The sequence below is a fragment of the Belonocnema kinseyi genome, chromosome 7 (genome assembly GCF_010883055.1).
Source record: "Belonocnema kinseyi isolate 2016_QV_RU_SX_M_011 chromosome 7, B_treatae_v1, whole genome shotgun sequence".
NCBI lineage: Eukaryota > Metazoa > Arthropoda > Insecta > Hymenoptera > Cynipidae > Belonocnema > Belonocnema kinseyi.
In genome coordinates, this window is record NC_046663.1 from 42,582,961 (window position 1) to 42,596,962 (window position 14,002).

At 27.9% G+C, this 14,002-nt stretch overlaps 1 protein-coding gene across 3 annotated transcripts in view; it reads right to left on the minus strand.

Moving 5' to 3' along the window:
* The window catches only part of LOC117177036, a 43,178-nt gene that overhangs the window by 23,186 nt on the left and 5,990 nt on the right, over positions 1-14,002 (minus strand). For 2 of the 3 annotated variants that reach the window (XM_033367498.1, XM_033367496.1), the window contains exons 4-9: positions 13,414-13,556; positions 12,973-13,340; positions 7,591-7,751; positions 3,738-3,920; positions 909-1,054; positions 282-458 (exon numbers count right to left, since the gene is read on the minus strand). In XM_033367498.1, the coding sequence (XP_033223389.1) occupies positions 282-458; positions 909-1,054; positions 3,738-3,920; positions 7,591-7,751; positions 12,973-13,340; positions 13,414-13,556 (1,178 nt within the window). The remainder of the gene's footprint in view (positions 1-281; positions 459-908; positions 1,055-3,737; positions 3,921-7,590; positions 7,752-12,972; positions 13,341-13,413; positions 13,557-14,002) is intronic. The other variant, XM_033367499.1, reaches the window with a different exon arrangement.

The window sequence follows — 14,002 nt, forward strand, 5'->3', positions numbered from 1 at the left end:
ATGAAAGAGGGAGCTCTTCTTAATATTTTGACACCAAAATCATGTCGATACACCTTACCGACTGCGAGTAAAGCCACCCACGCTTTAAATTGACAGACTGTAATTCAAAACTGGATTATTTGATCGTTTATATTACATTTTAAAAATTTTAATTTCCAAACCTAAAAATATCTCGCTTCCTTCATCTATTTTTCTCTTGGTCTTGCAAAACTATTCGCATAAATGTGAACAATTAGTACATCAACAATTCTATTAAAAATTATTCTAGTGAATGAACGTACTTTCCGCCTTCGAGCTTAGCATTTTCCTTGACCAATTTTTCTTGCATGATTAAAGACTCGCTCAACTTTCCTGTCAGATTTTCGAGATGCGTTCCTCTTCTTTTACGTTGACTATCGGCCACCACAATCTTTGGAATATTTTCCTCAGTATTCCCACAAATTATCACTCTCGGTAATCTAATTTATGGAGAAAACAAATTATTTTTTGTAGCGCATGCACGGAATGTTCGGCAATTTTTGGTCATTTATTAGAAATTTTTAAAAAATCAGGAAAATTGTTTTTTATTGCTTCTGAATTGAAAATTCCCAGAATTTGTTACAAAAAAATATTGTGTGCAACAGGTGCTGAGAGTAGGCAGTTGTAACTCCTGTAAAGTTTACAGTACTCGTCATCAACTCATCTTCGGGTCGTTTTCAGCTCATCCTCGGCTCGGTTACAGCTCGCCTTCGGCTCGCCTCCAACTCCCCTCTGACTTGCCTGCAACTCTCCTTTGACTCACCTCTCGCTTGTACAGCAAACTTCTCACACACGTGTGTAACTGCCTACTTTCCGCACTTGTAGCACAATTTACTATTTTCGGTTTAAAATGTGGAGCGAAGCATAATCACAGAGAAGAAAAAACACACTTGTCTTCCGGGTATTCTATCTGTGGCATATCAAATTCATCATCTTCTTCAACATCTGCTTTATGTTTTTCATTGCTTTCCGTTTCATCTGCCTCACTTGATTTTTCATTTTCTTCTTCCTCATCTGAAGTTTTTGCATTTCCAACCTAAATTTTGTCCATCTTTATTCATTTATATTAATAATAGTACTTAAAATTCCTATTAAGTAATTTTTTCTTACTTAAAAAGTCGCGATTTTGTCTGAATTTTTAAATTTATTTTCCGATTTTAAATTCGTATTTTTAATAATATTCTCTTTAAATAATGCTAGAAAGTTACATTTCTGGAATATTCTACTATTTGTCCACTTTTACCTTAACACGAGTTAATAGTCAATGCAATTTGACAAAGTTTATTGTTTAGTTAAATTTTTGTTGTTTATAAATATCTTGTCTGAGAAAAATGGTAGAAAGTTGCCGTTTTTCTTCTTCAAATTTTTCAGTCTTTGTCAACTTTTCACTAGGAGCGAGGCAATAATGAATGGAATTTAACAAACATAATTGCTTAAAAAATTATTATTGTTTCTATCTTTCCCTTCAGTAATGTTAGATAGTTGCGGGTTTCTTCTGAAATTTTCAACTATTTGTCGAATATTTACTCAAAGTGAGGTAATAATTAATGGAATTTAGTAAACATAATTGTTTGAACAATTTGCTATTGTTTATAACTATCTTCTCTTAGATAAATGTTAGAAAGTAATGATTTTTTCTGAACTTTTCAACTTTTTTTAAACTTTCAATTAGATTAAGGTAATAATTAATTCAAGTTGACAAACATAATTGTTTAAACAATTCATTTTTATTTTTAATAATATTATTTTTAAATAATGCTAGAAAACTGCATTTTTTCTGAAATATTCGACTTTTTGTCCACCACTCCCTTAGAGCGAGGTAATAGTTAATAAAGTTTAACAAAGTTAATTTTGTAGGTAAATTATTATTGTTTATAACTATCTTCTCTGTGCACTATACAAGAAAGTTGCATTTTTCTTTAATTTTTCACTTGTGGTTAACTTTTCAATTAGATTGAGGCCTCAATTAATGCATTTTACCAAAAATAATTTCTAAACAAAGGCTTATTGTTTATAAATGTCTTGCCTTAGAATAATGCTAGAAAGTTGCATTAATTTTTTTATTCTACTTTCTGCCAGCTTTTCGCTTCCAGCAAGGTAGTACGTGATGAACTTTGACAAACGTCATTGTTTAAACAAATTATTATTTTTAGTTTATTACTATCTTCTCATATCATAATAACAGATAGTTGCGGTTTTCTGAATTGGTTAACTTTTTGTCCATTTTTTACTTATTGAGATAATAATCAATGCAAATTAACAAACATAATTTTTAAAACTGATTTTTTTATATTGAAAAATAAATAAAAGAAAATTGAAAAGAATTTCAAAACATTTCAAATAATTTCAAAAATTTCTGAAATGTACGTAGAAGATTTTTAAATAAGATATTTCAATTTTTGGATATTCGATCAATTAATTACAAGCTTTTTTAAATAATTTTTAAAGGCCTCAAGGAAATAAAAAACTTCACTAAGATTTTTGAGAAAATTACAAATGATTTTTTATTCTTAAACATCAATGTTTAAAGGATTTTTGAAAGGATTTTTAAAGATTGCTAAAAAAAGTACAAGGAAATCTGAAAGTATTTAACCCATTTTTTTATTCTACGGGATTCATTTTTTTTAACTTTAAAATATTCAAAAATAATTTAAATTTTGAGAATATTAAAAAATTGTTTGAAAAAAATTTAGATTTTTGAAGATATCGTAAAAGAGGCTCTTTCAAAATTCCAAAAGGTTTTCAGATAATAAAAAAAAATGCTTACGTTTTTCATGGAATTTTTAAAGTAAGTTTATTTTGAGAAATTAATTTAAAAAGAACATTGAAAAAAATTAACATTTGATTAGATTTCATAAATTGTAAAAAAAAAATCTTTAAGATTTAAAGGCCGCTTTTTCATTTTTTTTAAGTTTTAAAGATTTGAGAAATTTCGAGTCACTTAAATTTCTTTCAAATATCTACAAGTTCCAAATATCTTCTAAACTATCACGAATTTTTCTAAAATTTTTATAAAATTTTCTAAAATAAAATCAAAAATTTTTAAAAATTTCAAAATACTTTGTCGAAATATCCAGCATCATCCAAAACCTTCTTGAATTTTCTCAAGAAGCCAAAGTAAATGACATTTATATTACGGTTGAAACAAATTAGCTTAAAATACAAATAGTTATTCGAAATACTTATTTTATATTAAAAATTATTTATCCCTAATATTATTTTTCCTCATTTATTTATTTTCTTTTTTTCCTATTATAATTTGGTTGACATGTTTCTTCTTTATTAACTGAAATATCCCTCTTTGTTGAAAGTTCAACTCTTTTATTCAAAAATCCTCTTTTTATTTGAAAATTCATCTCTTTTGGCGAAAAACTTCTTTTTTGAAAGAAACAAATTTTATGTTGCAAATTAATTTACATTGTTTTAAAATAAAAGTATTTTATTGAAATTTCTTCTTCTTTTGATGTAAATAAAAAAATTATTTTTAAATTCTATTTTTAAATAAAATAAAAATTTTTTTTTAGTTAAATAATCGATTATGCATTACATCTTTTATTGAGAATTAATCTTTTTGTGGTGGAAAATTCAACTACACATTCAGCCCCAAAACCGTCACTAAATCCAGATTTGACTATTTATTGGCTGAAAATGATTTTTTTGTTGTTGAAAATTTTATTTGACCTATCTGAAATCACCAAAAATTAAATTGATAAAGTCACCTTTTTTTGATGGGGATAAGGTAACATTTCAAACATTTCTGCAAAACAACGATTAGATGGATCACTAAGACCAATCATTCGTGTGATTTTTCTCGTTATTTCATCAAGTTCAGCCAGTTTCATGTTAACACTATCTTGTTTTTCCGAAAGTAAAATTGTATCTTCTTTTCGAAAGTTATCTTTCTACAAAAAATTAATAAATCTAATGTTTTACAAGATCTGTATTTACTTGAATCGTAATTTGATTCTGTATTTTCAGGTTGAGACAGGCAAAACCAGTACGAGCTGAATAGAAAACATCTTTAAAGCTGGAGCCGTTTATTTTATATTTTATACTTTTTTAACACCTAACAATTTTATTTAGGCGGTACGCTTCTAGAACGACGTGGAGATTCACATTTCAAGTCTTTCCGGGCCTTACTTTGCAGTGCGAGTCGTAGGCGAGCAAGCACGAGCCGCAAACGAGTGTGTGAGCCCGAGACGAGTTTAAGCACCTGCGTTTCCTCTTTTTTAAAATTCCCCTTTCGCTCCATTATCGGAAAACTTCCACATTTTTTCTTTAAATAAAGGATATTTGAAAATACAATTGTTCATTTTTTAATTTTTCTAGTGGTTAGCGAATTTTAAATTATAAGCGTTTGAAGTTTTACAATTTTGAAATTGAACGATTTTGATTTTGTAATATTAGACAAGTTCTAGACGTTTTGAATTCAATAGTTTCTTAATGATAAATTTTTCAAATATGAACAGTTTTTAATTGAAAATTCAGAAAATATCTCAATGGAATGACGGCTTTTGATTTACTATTCTAAACCAAAACGCGTATAGTCTTAAGCTTTTAAAAAAATTTCTCTCTAGCTCCACTGGGATTCGAACCCAGGTCTACTGATTACCGGTGTGGTACTCTAATCCACTAAGCTATGGAGGAGAACAAGATTAATTATTTTTTAAATTTTCGAACAAAATTTTCGTTTTTCTGTTCACAGCTGAAGACTATAACCATTTTGGTTCCGTAGCTTAAAGTATTGACCGGCAATCTTTAGACCTGGGTTCGAATCCCAGCGGAGCTGGGTCGACAACGTATTTTTTAAATTTTTTTTCGAAAATATGTTGATAATTTGGATGTATGATACTACATGGGTAACCTATACAATTTCCCATACGATTTCTAATATACTTTCCCATATCTAATTTATTTGATCTAATTATCATTTTCAGGATTGTAATATATTACAATTTCGAATGTTAAAGTTGGGGAAAATTTCGAAAGGTGCAGAAAGAGAAAGGGCTTTTAATAAATAATAATTTGTAATATGTCCATAAATCGGTTTTCAAGCACCCAAAAAACCATTATTTAAAAATTGGGTTTTATGATTTTAGGATTTAATTTTGATTTTTCGCGGTATTCGAAATAAGGCTTGCTTCTAGTACATAATATATTACTTTTGACAATTAATTAGATCTTTAAATAAATTATTTAAACAATTAATTATTGTTTTTAATAATTTTTTCTTAGAATAGAGTCAGAAAGTCGCGTTTTTTCTGAATTTTTCAACTTATTTTTAACTTTTCAGTTAGATCAAGGCAATAATCAATTGAATTGAATATAAATAAGTAATTAAACAATTTATAATTAATTTTTATAATTTTTTCTTATAATAGTGTTAGAGAGGTGCGTTTATTTCGAATTTTCAACTATTATCAACTTTTCAGATAGATCAAAGAAATAATAAATTAAATTTAATAAAAATAAGTGTTTAAACAATTTACTATCATTTATAATAATATCCTCTTATAATAACGTTAGAATGTTGCAGTTTTTTCTAAAATTTTCCACTTTCTCTCCATTTTTAAGTGAAAGTGAGGTAAAAATTAATTAAAGTTAACAGTCTTCATTGTTTATTTATTATTTTTTATAACTAAAAAGCCAAACAAACTAAAAATTTGAGAGAAAACGACAACATTCTAGCAATTATCTAAGAGAAGATAGTTATTAAGAATATGAAATTGTTTAAAAAATTATGCTTTTTATCTTGCATTAATTATTATCTCAGTAAATGAAAACTTGACAAAAATTGAAAAATTAAGGAGAGAAATTGCAAATATCTAGCATTACTGTATTTTAGATTTATAAATAAAAATAAATTGTTTCAACAATTTTTTAAAAAATTTTATTAAGTTTTACCTCGTCTTAAGTGAAATTTGACAAAAAGTTAAATTTGTAAGAAGACCCCGTAACTTTCTAGCATTATTGCAAATAAATATTTAGAAAAATATAAATAAATTATTTAAACAATTAGGTTAGTTAACTTGAGTTAATTGTTACCTAACTCTAATTGAAAAGTGGAAAAAGTAAAAATATAAAAAACTGCAACTTGCTCGTATTATTTTAAGAGAATATTATTATGAATAATTATAAATTGTTTAAAAAGTTATTTCTTTTAAATTTAATTGAGTGTTTCCGCGCTCTAACTGAAAAGTTGAAAACCAGTTGAAAAATGGGGAAAACCCACGACTTCCTGACATTATTCTAAGAGAAAATTGCTGTAAACTATATTAAATTGTTTAAATCATGTATGTAAACATATATTTATCAGTTGGAGGTCGTGTTTTACGTATTAGAAACAATTTGTATTTAAAACATCATAAAAAATTCGTAATTAGCGCTAGAATCTCGCAAAACTCAATTTTTCAATTATGGGTATTTCAGGGTGCCTATAAAATAGACTCATGGGGTTGATATTTAAAAAATAATTATTCATTTGTATTCTATGGCAAATCGTGAACAAAAAACTTTAGTTTGAACTCGATTCACCTAATATTGATGATTCTGAATAAAATGTACAAAAATATTTTTTTCTTATGGGAAATAATGTCCACGTGGTCGATGGACGGCCCCCATATGAGTTCCCAAACACTTGCTTGTATAGTTTCCCATATCGTTTTCTGCATAGTTTTCTATTATTTATAATATGCCCTTCCCCATCGGCTAACATTCAACTTCAACATTAAAAATTTCAATATTTTACAATTTTTAAAATAATCATCGAATAAGAAAATTGGCATGGGAAACTATATAGGAAACTATATAGGAAACGATATGGGAAACTATGTAGGACCCGGGATCAAATTACTATAAATTCCCATATGGTTTCCTTTAGAGCTTCCCATATAGTTCTCCCTTGGATTTTCAATGTAATTTCCCAAAAGGTGTCTTACACAGTTTCCTATATATTTTCCTACATGGGATTTTTCAGTAGGGTTGAGATTCCTGGTTACTCAAAAAAATTCACCAGATCCGCGCCTAAGGGTCCCTCGTTTAGGCGTTCCTATAACTGCTGGCCCACGCAGTTTTTTAGCTCACGGGTCGACAAGAAGTCACGCATGCGACACCACCAGTAGCGGAGCGATAAAAGCGGGCAGTGCCCTCAGCCGATAAGTGCGTCAACTGTCAGGACATGCGTTAGTTTTTTTTCAGTTTTTAGCGAGGTGTATGAATTTTGGTTATATTTCGGTTGTGTTATAATTTTTGAAAATCCCGAAAGAAAATAAGAAGCTATGTTTGTCGTGCAAAGAGAAATATAATTATTAGATAACAAAATGGACGAAATTAAACAACTATTTTTAACTGTGAAAAAAAATCCAACTGAATTGGTTTAAACGACCCTTACTGTTTACGTTCAGTTTTTCCCGATTTATGCTTAAGGCTATTTGCCGGCAACCCCCGACACTGCCCTTAAACCGAGGGTTTGGTGTACTACAGAACTTTAACAATAAAGCAAAGTATTTTTTTTCTGTTATTCGATTCGTACTGATGATTCAGTTCGTACGGGTTTCCCCTATTGAAATTTACGTTTGATAGTTCGGACATTTCTTTCTTCAATTGCTCTATTTCTTCTCCGATCTCGCTGCAACGCCCATAAGCATCATTCATCTCTTTTATGACTGCCGTATCCGTTATGGGAAGAGTACTCATGATTGAATCTCGGCGATGGCCAGGCTTAACAGGAATCCCTTATTAATGTAATCAATCAAAAGAACGGTTAGGTTCATTAAAAATAGTAACAAAACAGGAATACAATTTTTTAAATTCTAGGGAATGAATGATGACTTTTTCACCCTTTTCCAGGGTGTCACTAGGGTGACTAGTAGGATGGTCCAAAAAAATCAAAATGCTTAGATTCATTCATGTTAGCGTTGAAAACTTTATTGGTGGCATTACAAATAAATTTAAACAAAAAAATTTCAAAAGTTTTTCATTACTGGGCAATTCGATTAATAGTTTTTAAACCTCATTTTTTAAATTTTTTGTGCATGAAAAAAAAACTTTTTTCCCATTTTTTGGATATAATTTATAGGAATATTGAAAAATCTCTAAAAATCAAATTTCCAAAACACTGTAAAATTCCCGAATTGAAAAATTCCTAAATTTATAAAATGTCCGAAAAATAAAAATCCCGAAGCGGGAAATTCCCGCTCATTAAAACTTCAGACAGTATTTAATGTTACCCAATTTAACATATTTATTTATTAATAATAATATAATTAAATATTTGTATCAAAAACACATTTTTTTAATGTGAAAAGTTTCTAAAAAACATTGTTTGAATTAAAAATAACAATAATTGAAAAAAATACAATTCCGAATGAAAGATTTTTTGAAATTATGTAAAGTATTTTTAAAAAATTACAAAAATTGTTCTCAAAAAATCGAATTTTTGATTGAAAAAAATGCAAAAGAAATTAAAGGATAAATGAGTTTTAAATTGAATTCTGCTATGTTTGCTAAAAAATTTGTATTATGTTCGGATAAAATTTAGGTTTTAATTTTGTTTCGTTTAAGGCGCACGTATTTAAAAAATGTTTTAAAATAATGTTTATAAAATTATTGTTTCTTTACCTTTAAACAATAATTTTTAAAAAACTAACACGTGCATTGGAAAAAATTTTTATTTGGTTAAAATATTTTATTATTGTATTTTTAATAAATAAATAATATTTGTTAAAAAAGAAACATGTTTCAATTATTTTAATTTAGGAATTTTATTACTCGGGAATTTGCCAATTCGGGAATTTTATTATTTAGCAGTTTTATGATCCTGGAATTTTATTATTCTGGAATTTTCCAATGCGGAAATTTTACAGTGCCGAGAATGTTATTTTTCGGGATTTTTCAGTCATATGCAATTTTTACACAAGATCCGTAAAACTACATTTACACAGGAATTTTTTTATAAATAAAAAATTCTTTTAGCAAATTTTGGTACAAATTAACGAAAGTGCCTATTTTGTCATTTTTTGAAATATTATATTTCGATAAATAAATTGTTTTCGCACTTTTTTCCCATATAAGTTTATTCAGTATTAACTTCCACTAACTTTAACCCCCCTCCCCTCCGATTAAAATAATATTGTTCTATTTTTTACGGATCCTATGTAAAAATGGCTCATATTTAAGTATCGAAAAAAATAAAAAACACATTTTGTTTGAAGCTTTAAATAATTTACGTCAATGGTGAGAAATTGAAAAAAATTAATTTGAATGTTTAAAGTAATTACTTTTATTTTTAATGAATTTAAGTTGATATTTAAAAATATTTAAAAATATTTCAGTACAAATTTCTAAAATGACAACAAAAAAATAATCTGAAAGTCCTAAAGACGATTTTTTTAATTGTGAAAGATTTCTTACAGGTTTTAAAATATACAAATAAATCTTTTTGGAATACCTTAGTATACAGGATATAAATAATATCAAAAATCTTCCAAGAGATTCCAACGAATTTCTGGAAAACTTTAGAGAATAAATAAAATGTAACGAAATGTCAAGGGATTGCTAGGAATTTCTACGAATTTCAGAGATTTCACCATTTTGAAGGGGTTTAAAGGGTTTTAAAAAAAATTATAAGATTTCAAACGACTGTAAAGATTTCGAGGGATTTAAAAAAATTCTAAGATTTCAGAATACTCCAAGGGATTTAAAAGGATCTTAACTTATTTCCGGAGTTTGTAGAGATACCATAGAGTTTAAAAAATTTTGAAAAGTTTTATCTGGCGCTAAATGTTTCAAATATTTTTAAGAAATGTTAAGAAATATTACAAATTTCAAGATAATTTAAAGTATTTGAAAATAATTCAAATGATTTATAGGGCTCTTACCAGACCCACGCAATTTTATAGAAGAGATATTTAAAAGATTTCAGAGGATTTTAATAGGGTATCACATATATTAAACAATTTCTAAAATTTTAATGGATTTCAGAGAATTTTAAAGAATTTCCTGAGAAATATAGGGAGTAAATGAAATGGCATTAAATTTTAAGAGACTTCGAGGGATTTTTACGGATTTCATAGAATTTGATTTTCTGCTTAAAAGAAGATTTAAAATATATTTAGGATTTCAAGATGTGCGGGATTTTGAAAATTTTTTAAGGATTTAAAGGATTTAATATATATTAAAAATATTTTGAAGAATACAATTATTTTAAAAGATTCCTATGAATTTCAAGAGATTTCAAACTATTTCGTAGGATAATGGAAAATTTCAAAGAATAAAACATTTCTAAGGAGTTTCGAATGATTTAGTAAGATTTCAGAAGATTGAAAAGATTTCGAAGATTTCAAAAGAATGCAAGAGTTTTGAATAGATTTCAGTATATTTCAGCGGATTTTACAGATTTCAACATTTTTCAAGGAATTTTAAAAGATATTAAAGATGTCAAGAAATACGGGATTTCTAAAGATTTCTAGAGATTCATAAGGTTTAATAAATAAACATACCTTCAACGGATTATAAATAATACGATATATTTAAAAAGAATCTGAAGAATTCCATGATATTTCAGAAACTTTCGTAGGATCAAAGAAAATTTGAGGAGCTTTAAAAATGTCTACAAAACATAATAATATATTTTAAACTTCTAGGATATTTTCTAATATTAAAAGGGTTTTAAAGGGGCTTTATTCGGCTTTATGGGGTTTCAGAGGATTTCTTTATTTTTAAAAGAATTTTGAAAGATATTACAGACATCACGATTTTTTACAGGGTTTAACTCAATTTTTGTGGAACTGAAGTGATTTTGTCAATTTCAAAGAATTTCAGAAGATTTTAAAAATTTTAGAGTAATTACAAAAATCCAAGGAATTTAACGAAAATTTAAATTTCTTAAGGGATTTCAAAGTATTTCGTAGGATTACAAAAAAATTTTCGAAGGATGTTAAAAAGGTATCCTGGATGTCAATAATATTTCAAAGAGTTTAAGGTATTCCAAAGCGTTTCTAGATAATAAATTATATAAATAATTAATTTAATTAAAAATAAATAATTATAAGATTGTAATGGGGTCCTTAAGGATTTCAATCGATGTTAATTGATTTCAGGGTTCTCTATACACTTTCTACGGATTTCACAATATTTAAGTGATTCATATACTTTAAAAGATGGATTTTTTACGGATTTCGAAGAATGTTACCCGATTTCGGAGATTCTTAAGCGATTTACACAGATGGCAGGGCTTTCGTCACAATTGAAGGTTTAATAGGATTTTAAAAGAAACTATAATATTTTAATCAATTTTGTATGGATTTTAAAGAATGTGAACAAATTTTGGGGGTTCTGAAAGGATTTCAAAGCATTTCTGTAGATCTCAAAGACTTCACATAAAAGGTATTCATAGCATTTCAAAAGATAAGATAAGATTTCAATGGATTTTTTATTGAGTCAAGGGCTTTTAATGGATTTCATAAGATCTTAAAGGATTTCAAAGAATTTCTATTGATAAGAGATTCATAGAACTTTGAAACAAATTAAAAGATTTTAATAGCTTTTTTACGGATTCCAAACGATATTAAAGATTTTAGAGGTTCTTAAAGGATTTTTACGGATTTCAGGGATTTCATCATATTTAGGGTAGTTATAGAATTTTAAAAGAAATTATAAGATTCCAATGGATTTTTTACTTATTCCAAAGGCTTTCTAAAGATTTCAGGGCATCCTAAAGGGTTTCCACGGATGTCACCATATTTTAGGGATTCGTATGATTTTTATGGATTTTAAGGGATGTTAACGGACTTCGGTGGTTTTTAAAAGATTTACTTGGATTTTAACGATTCCACTACATATACAGGATTCATAGGATTTGTATGGATTTTGAAGGATGTCAACGGACTTCGAGGGTTTTTAAAGGATTTCGAAAGATTTCCTTGGATTTCAAGGATTTCAGCACATATAAGGGATCCATAGGGTTTCAAAAGAAATAGTAAGATTTAAATGGATTTTTATTGATTTCAAAGATTGTTCACAGATTTCAGTGTTTCTTAAAGGATTTAAGAGGTTCTCTTCGGATTTCAGGGATTTCACCATATTTAAGGGATTCATACAATTCAAAAAGAAATTATAACATTTCAATGGATTTCTTTGATCATTTTGATTGATTTCAAAAGATTTCAAGGGTTCGGAATTTTACGAATTTGAGGGATTTCACCATATTTAATGTATTTGTAGGATTTTAACAGAAATGATCAGATTTCAATGCATTTTTTATGGATTTCAAGGGATGTTAACAATTTTCAAGGGTTCCTAAAGGATATCCACAGATTTCACCTTATTTGAGGGATATTAACAAATGTCAATGGATTTCTATGGATTTCTAAGGATGTTAACTAATTTCAAGTGTTCTTGAAGGTTTTCTACGGATTTGAGGGATTTTTAAAATATTTCTACGAATTCCAACATATTTAAGGGTTTCATGAGATTTCAAAAGAAATTATAAGATTTCAGTAGATTTTTCACTGATTTCAACGGAGTTAACAGATTTTATTGTTTTTTAAAGGATTTTAACGAATTTCAGGGACTTCACTATAATTAAGGGATTCATAGGATTTCAAAAGAAATGATGAGATTGCAATTGATTAATCACTAATTTCAAGGGAGTTAACAGATTTCAGTTAATTTTAAGGACTTTAAGGGATGTTAGCAGACATCGGGTGTTCTGAAAGAATTTCAAAAAATTTCTTTGGATTTCAGGGATTTCACGATATTTAAGGTAATCATAAGATTTTAAAATAAATGATAAGATTTCGATTGATTTTTTACGGATTTCAAGGAATTTTAACAGATGTCATGTATGCTAATATACACTATATTTTGAATTTCTCAAATGAGTTGGAGGCCCAAAATCTTGATTATAATTCAATAGTTGTTTTCAATAACTAGTTTTAAAAAATGGTAAAATACCTTCTGCAATATTTGGTGGTAAAGGATATTGCGGAGGTAGTGGTCCGTCTTCTAAAAGTGAATTTTCATCTCCTTCTCCCTCTTCTTGCCCATCTGCTTCTGTAACATCTGCGATATCTTCTGGAATTTCTTGCACTTCTGGAATTTCTTCCACTTCTGGAATTTCTTCCACTTCTGGAATTTCTTCCCCTTCTGGAATTTCTTCCACTTCTGGAATTTCTTCCACTTCTGGAATTTCTTCTACTTCTGAAATTTCTTCCACTTCTGGATTTTCTGCCCCTTCTGGAATTGCTTCCCCTTCTGGAAGATCTTCCGATTCTGGAACTTCATCTTGAACATTTTCGACATTTTCATCGTCAGCCATTTTTCTATGTTTACATTTTTATATTAAAAATATATGCTATAGCATAAAAAAATTATTTCTATCACCACGTTACTTGCCTTGTCAAATTCGATATTGCCACGGAAAGACTTTTGACAGATCTCTGCGATTCTAGTAGAAATATCTCTTCGTCCTCGACTATTTCCTCAAGATCGGGTTTCTTGACATCATCTTGAAATCCAAATTCATCCGACTCATATGACTGTGGAACAAAAAATGCTAATTTCATTTCAGGATTACACAGTATGATGGCAGAAAATAAGGAATTCGAAATCGCTACAAAAGCAATATAAATATCACAGTATGCTGCAATTCAAAATATTCTTTTTACTTGAAAACTCAACTCTTGCGTTGAAAATTCGTCTATTTTGGTAAAAAATTATTTGTTTTCGTTTGTTGATATAGCAACTACCATATTTTTCGTCCCGAATTTAGCTTCTTTAATTTAAAATTCCACTACTTGGTTGAAAGTGGAACTACTTTGTAGAGCTTATTTTTTTTTTTTGTTGACGACTCATCATTTTAGTTAATTATTATTAATATTAAAATTTAACAGCTTTTTTAGAAATTATTTTTATTTTTAATAATTTTATTTTATTAACTGGAAATTTTACGATTCCATTTTTGGTTAATAATGTATGTTCTTCA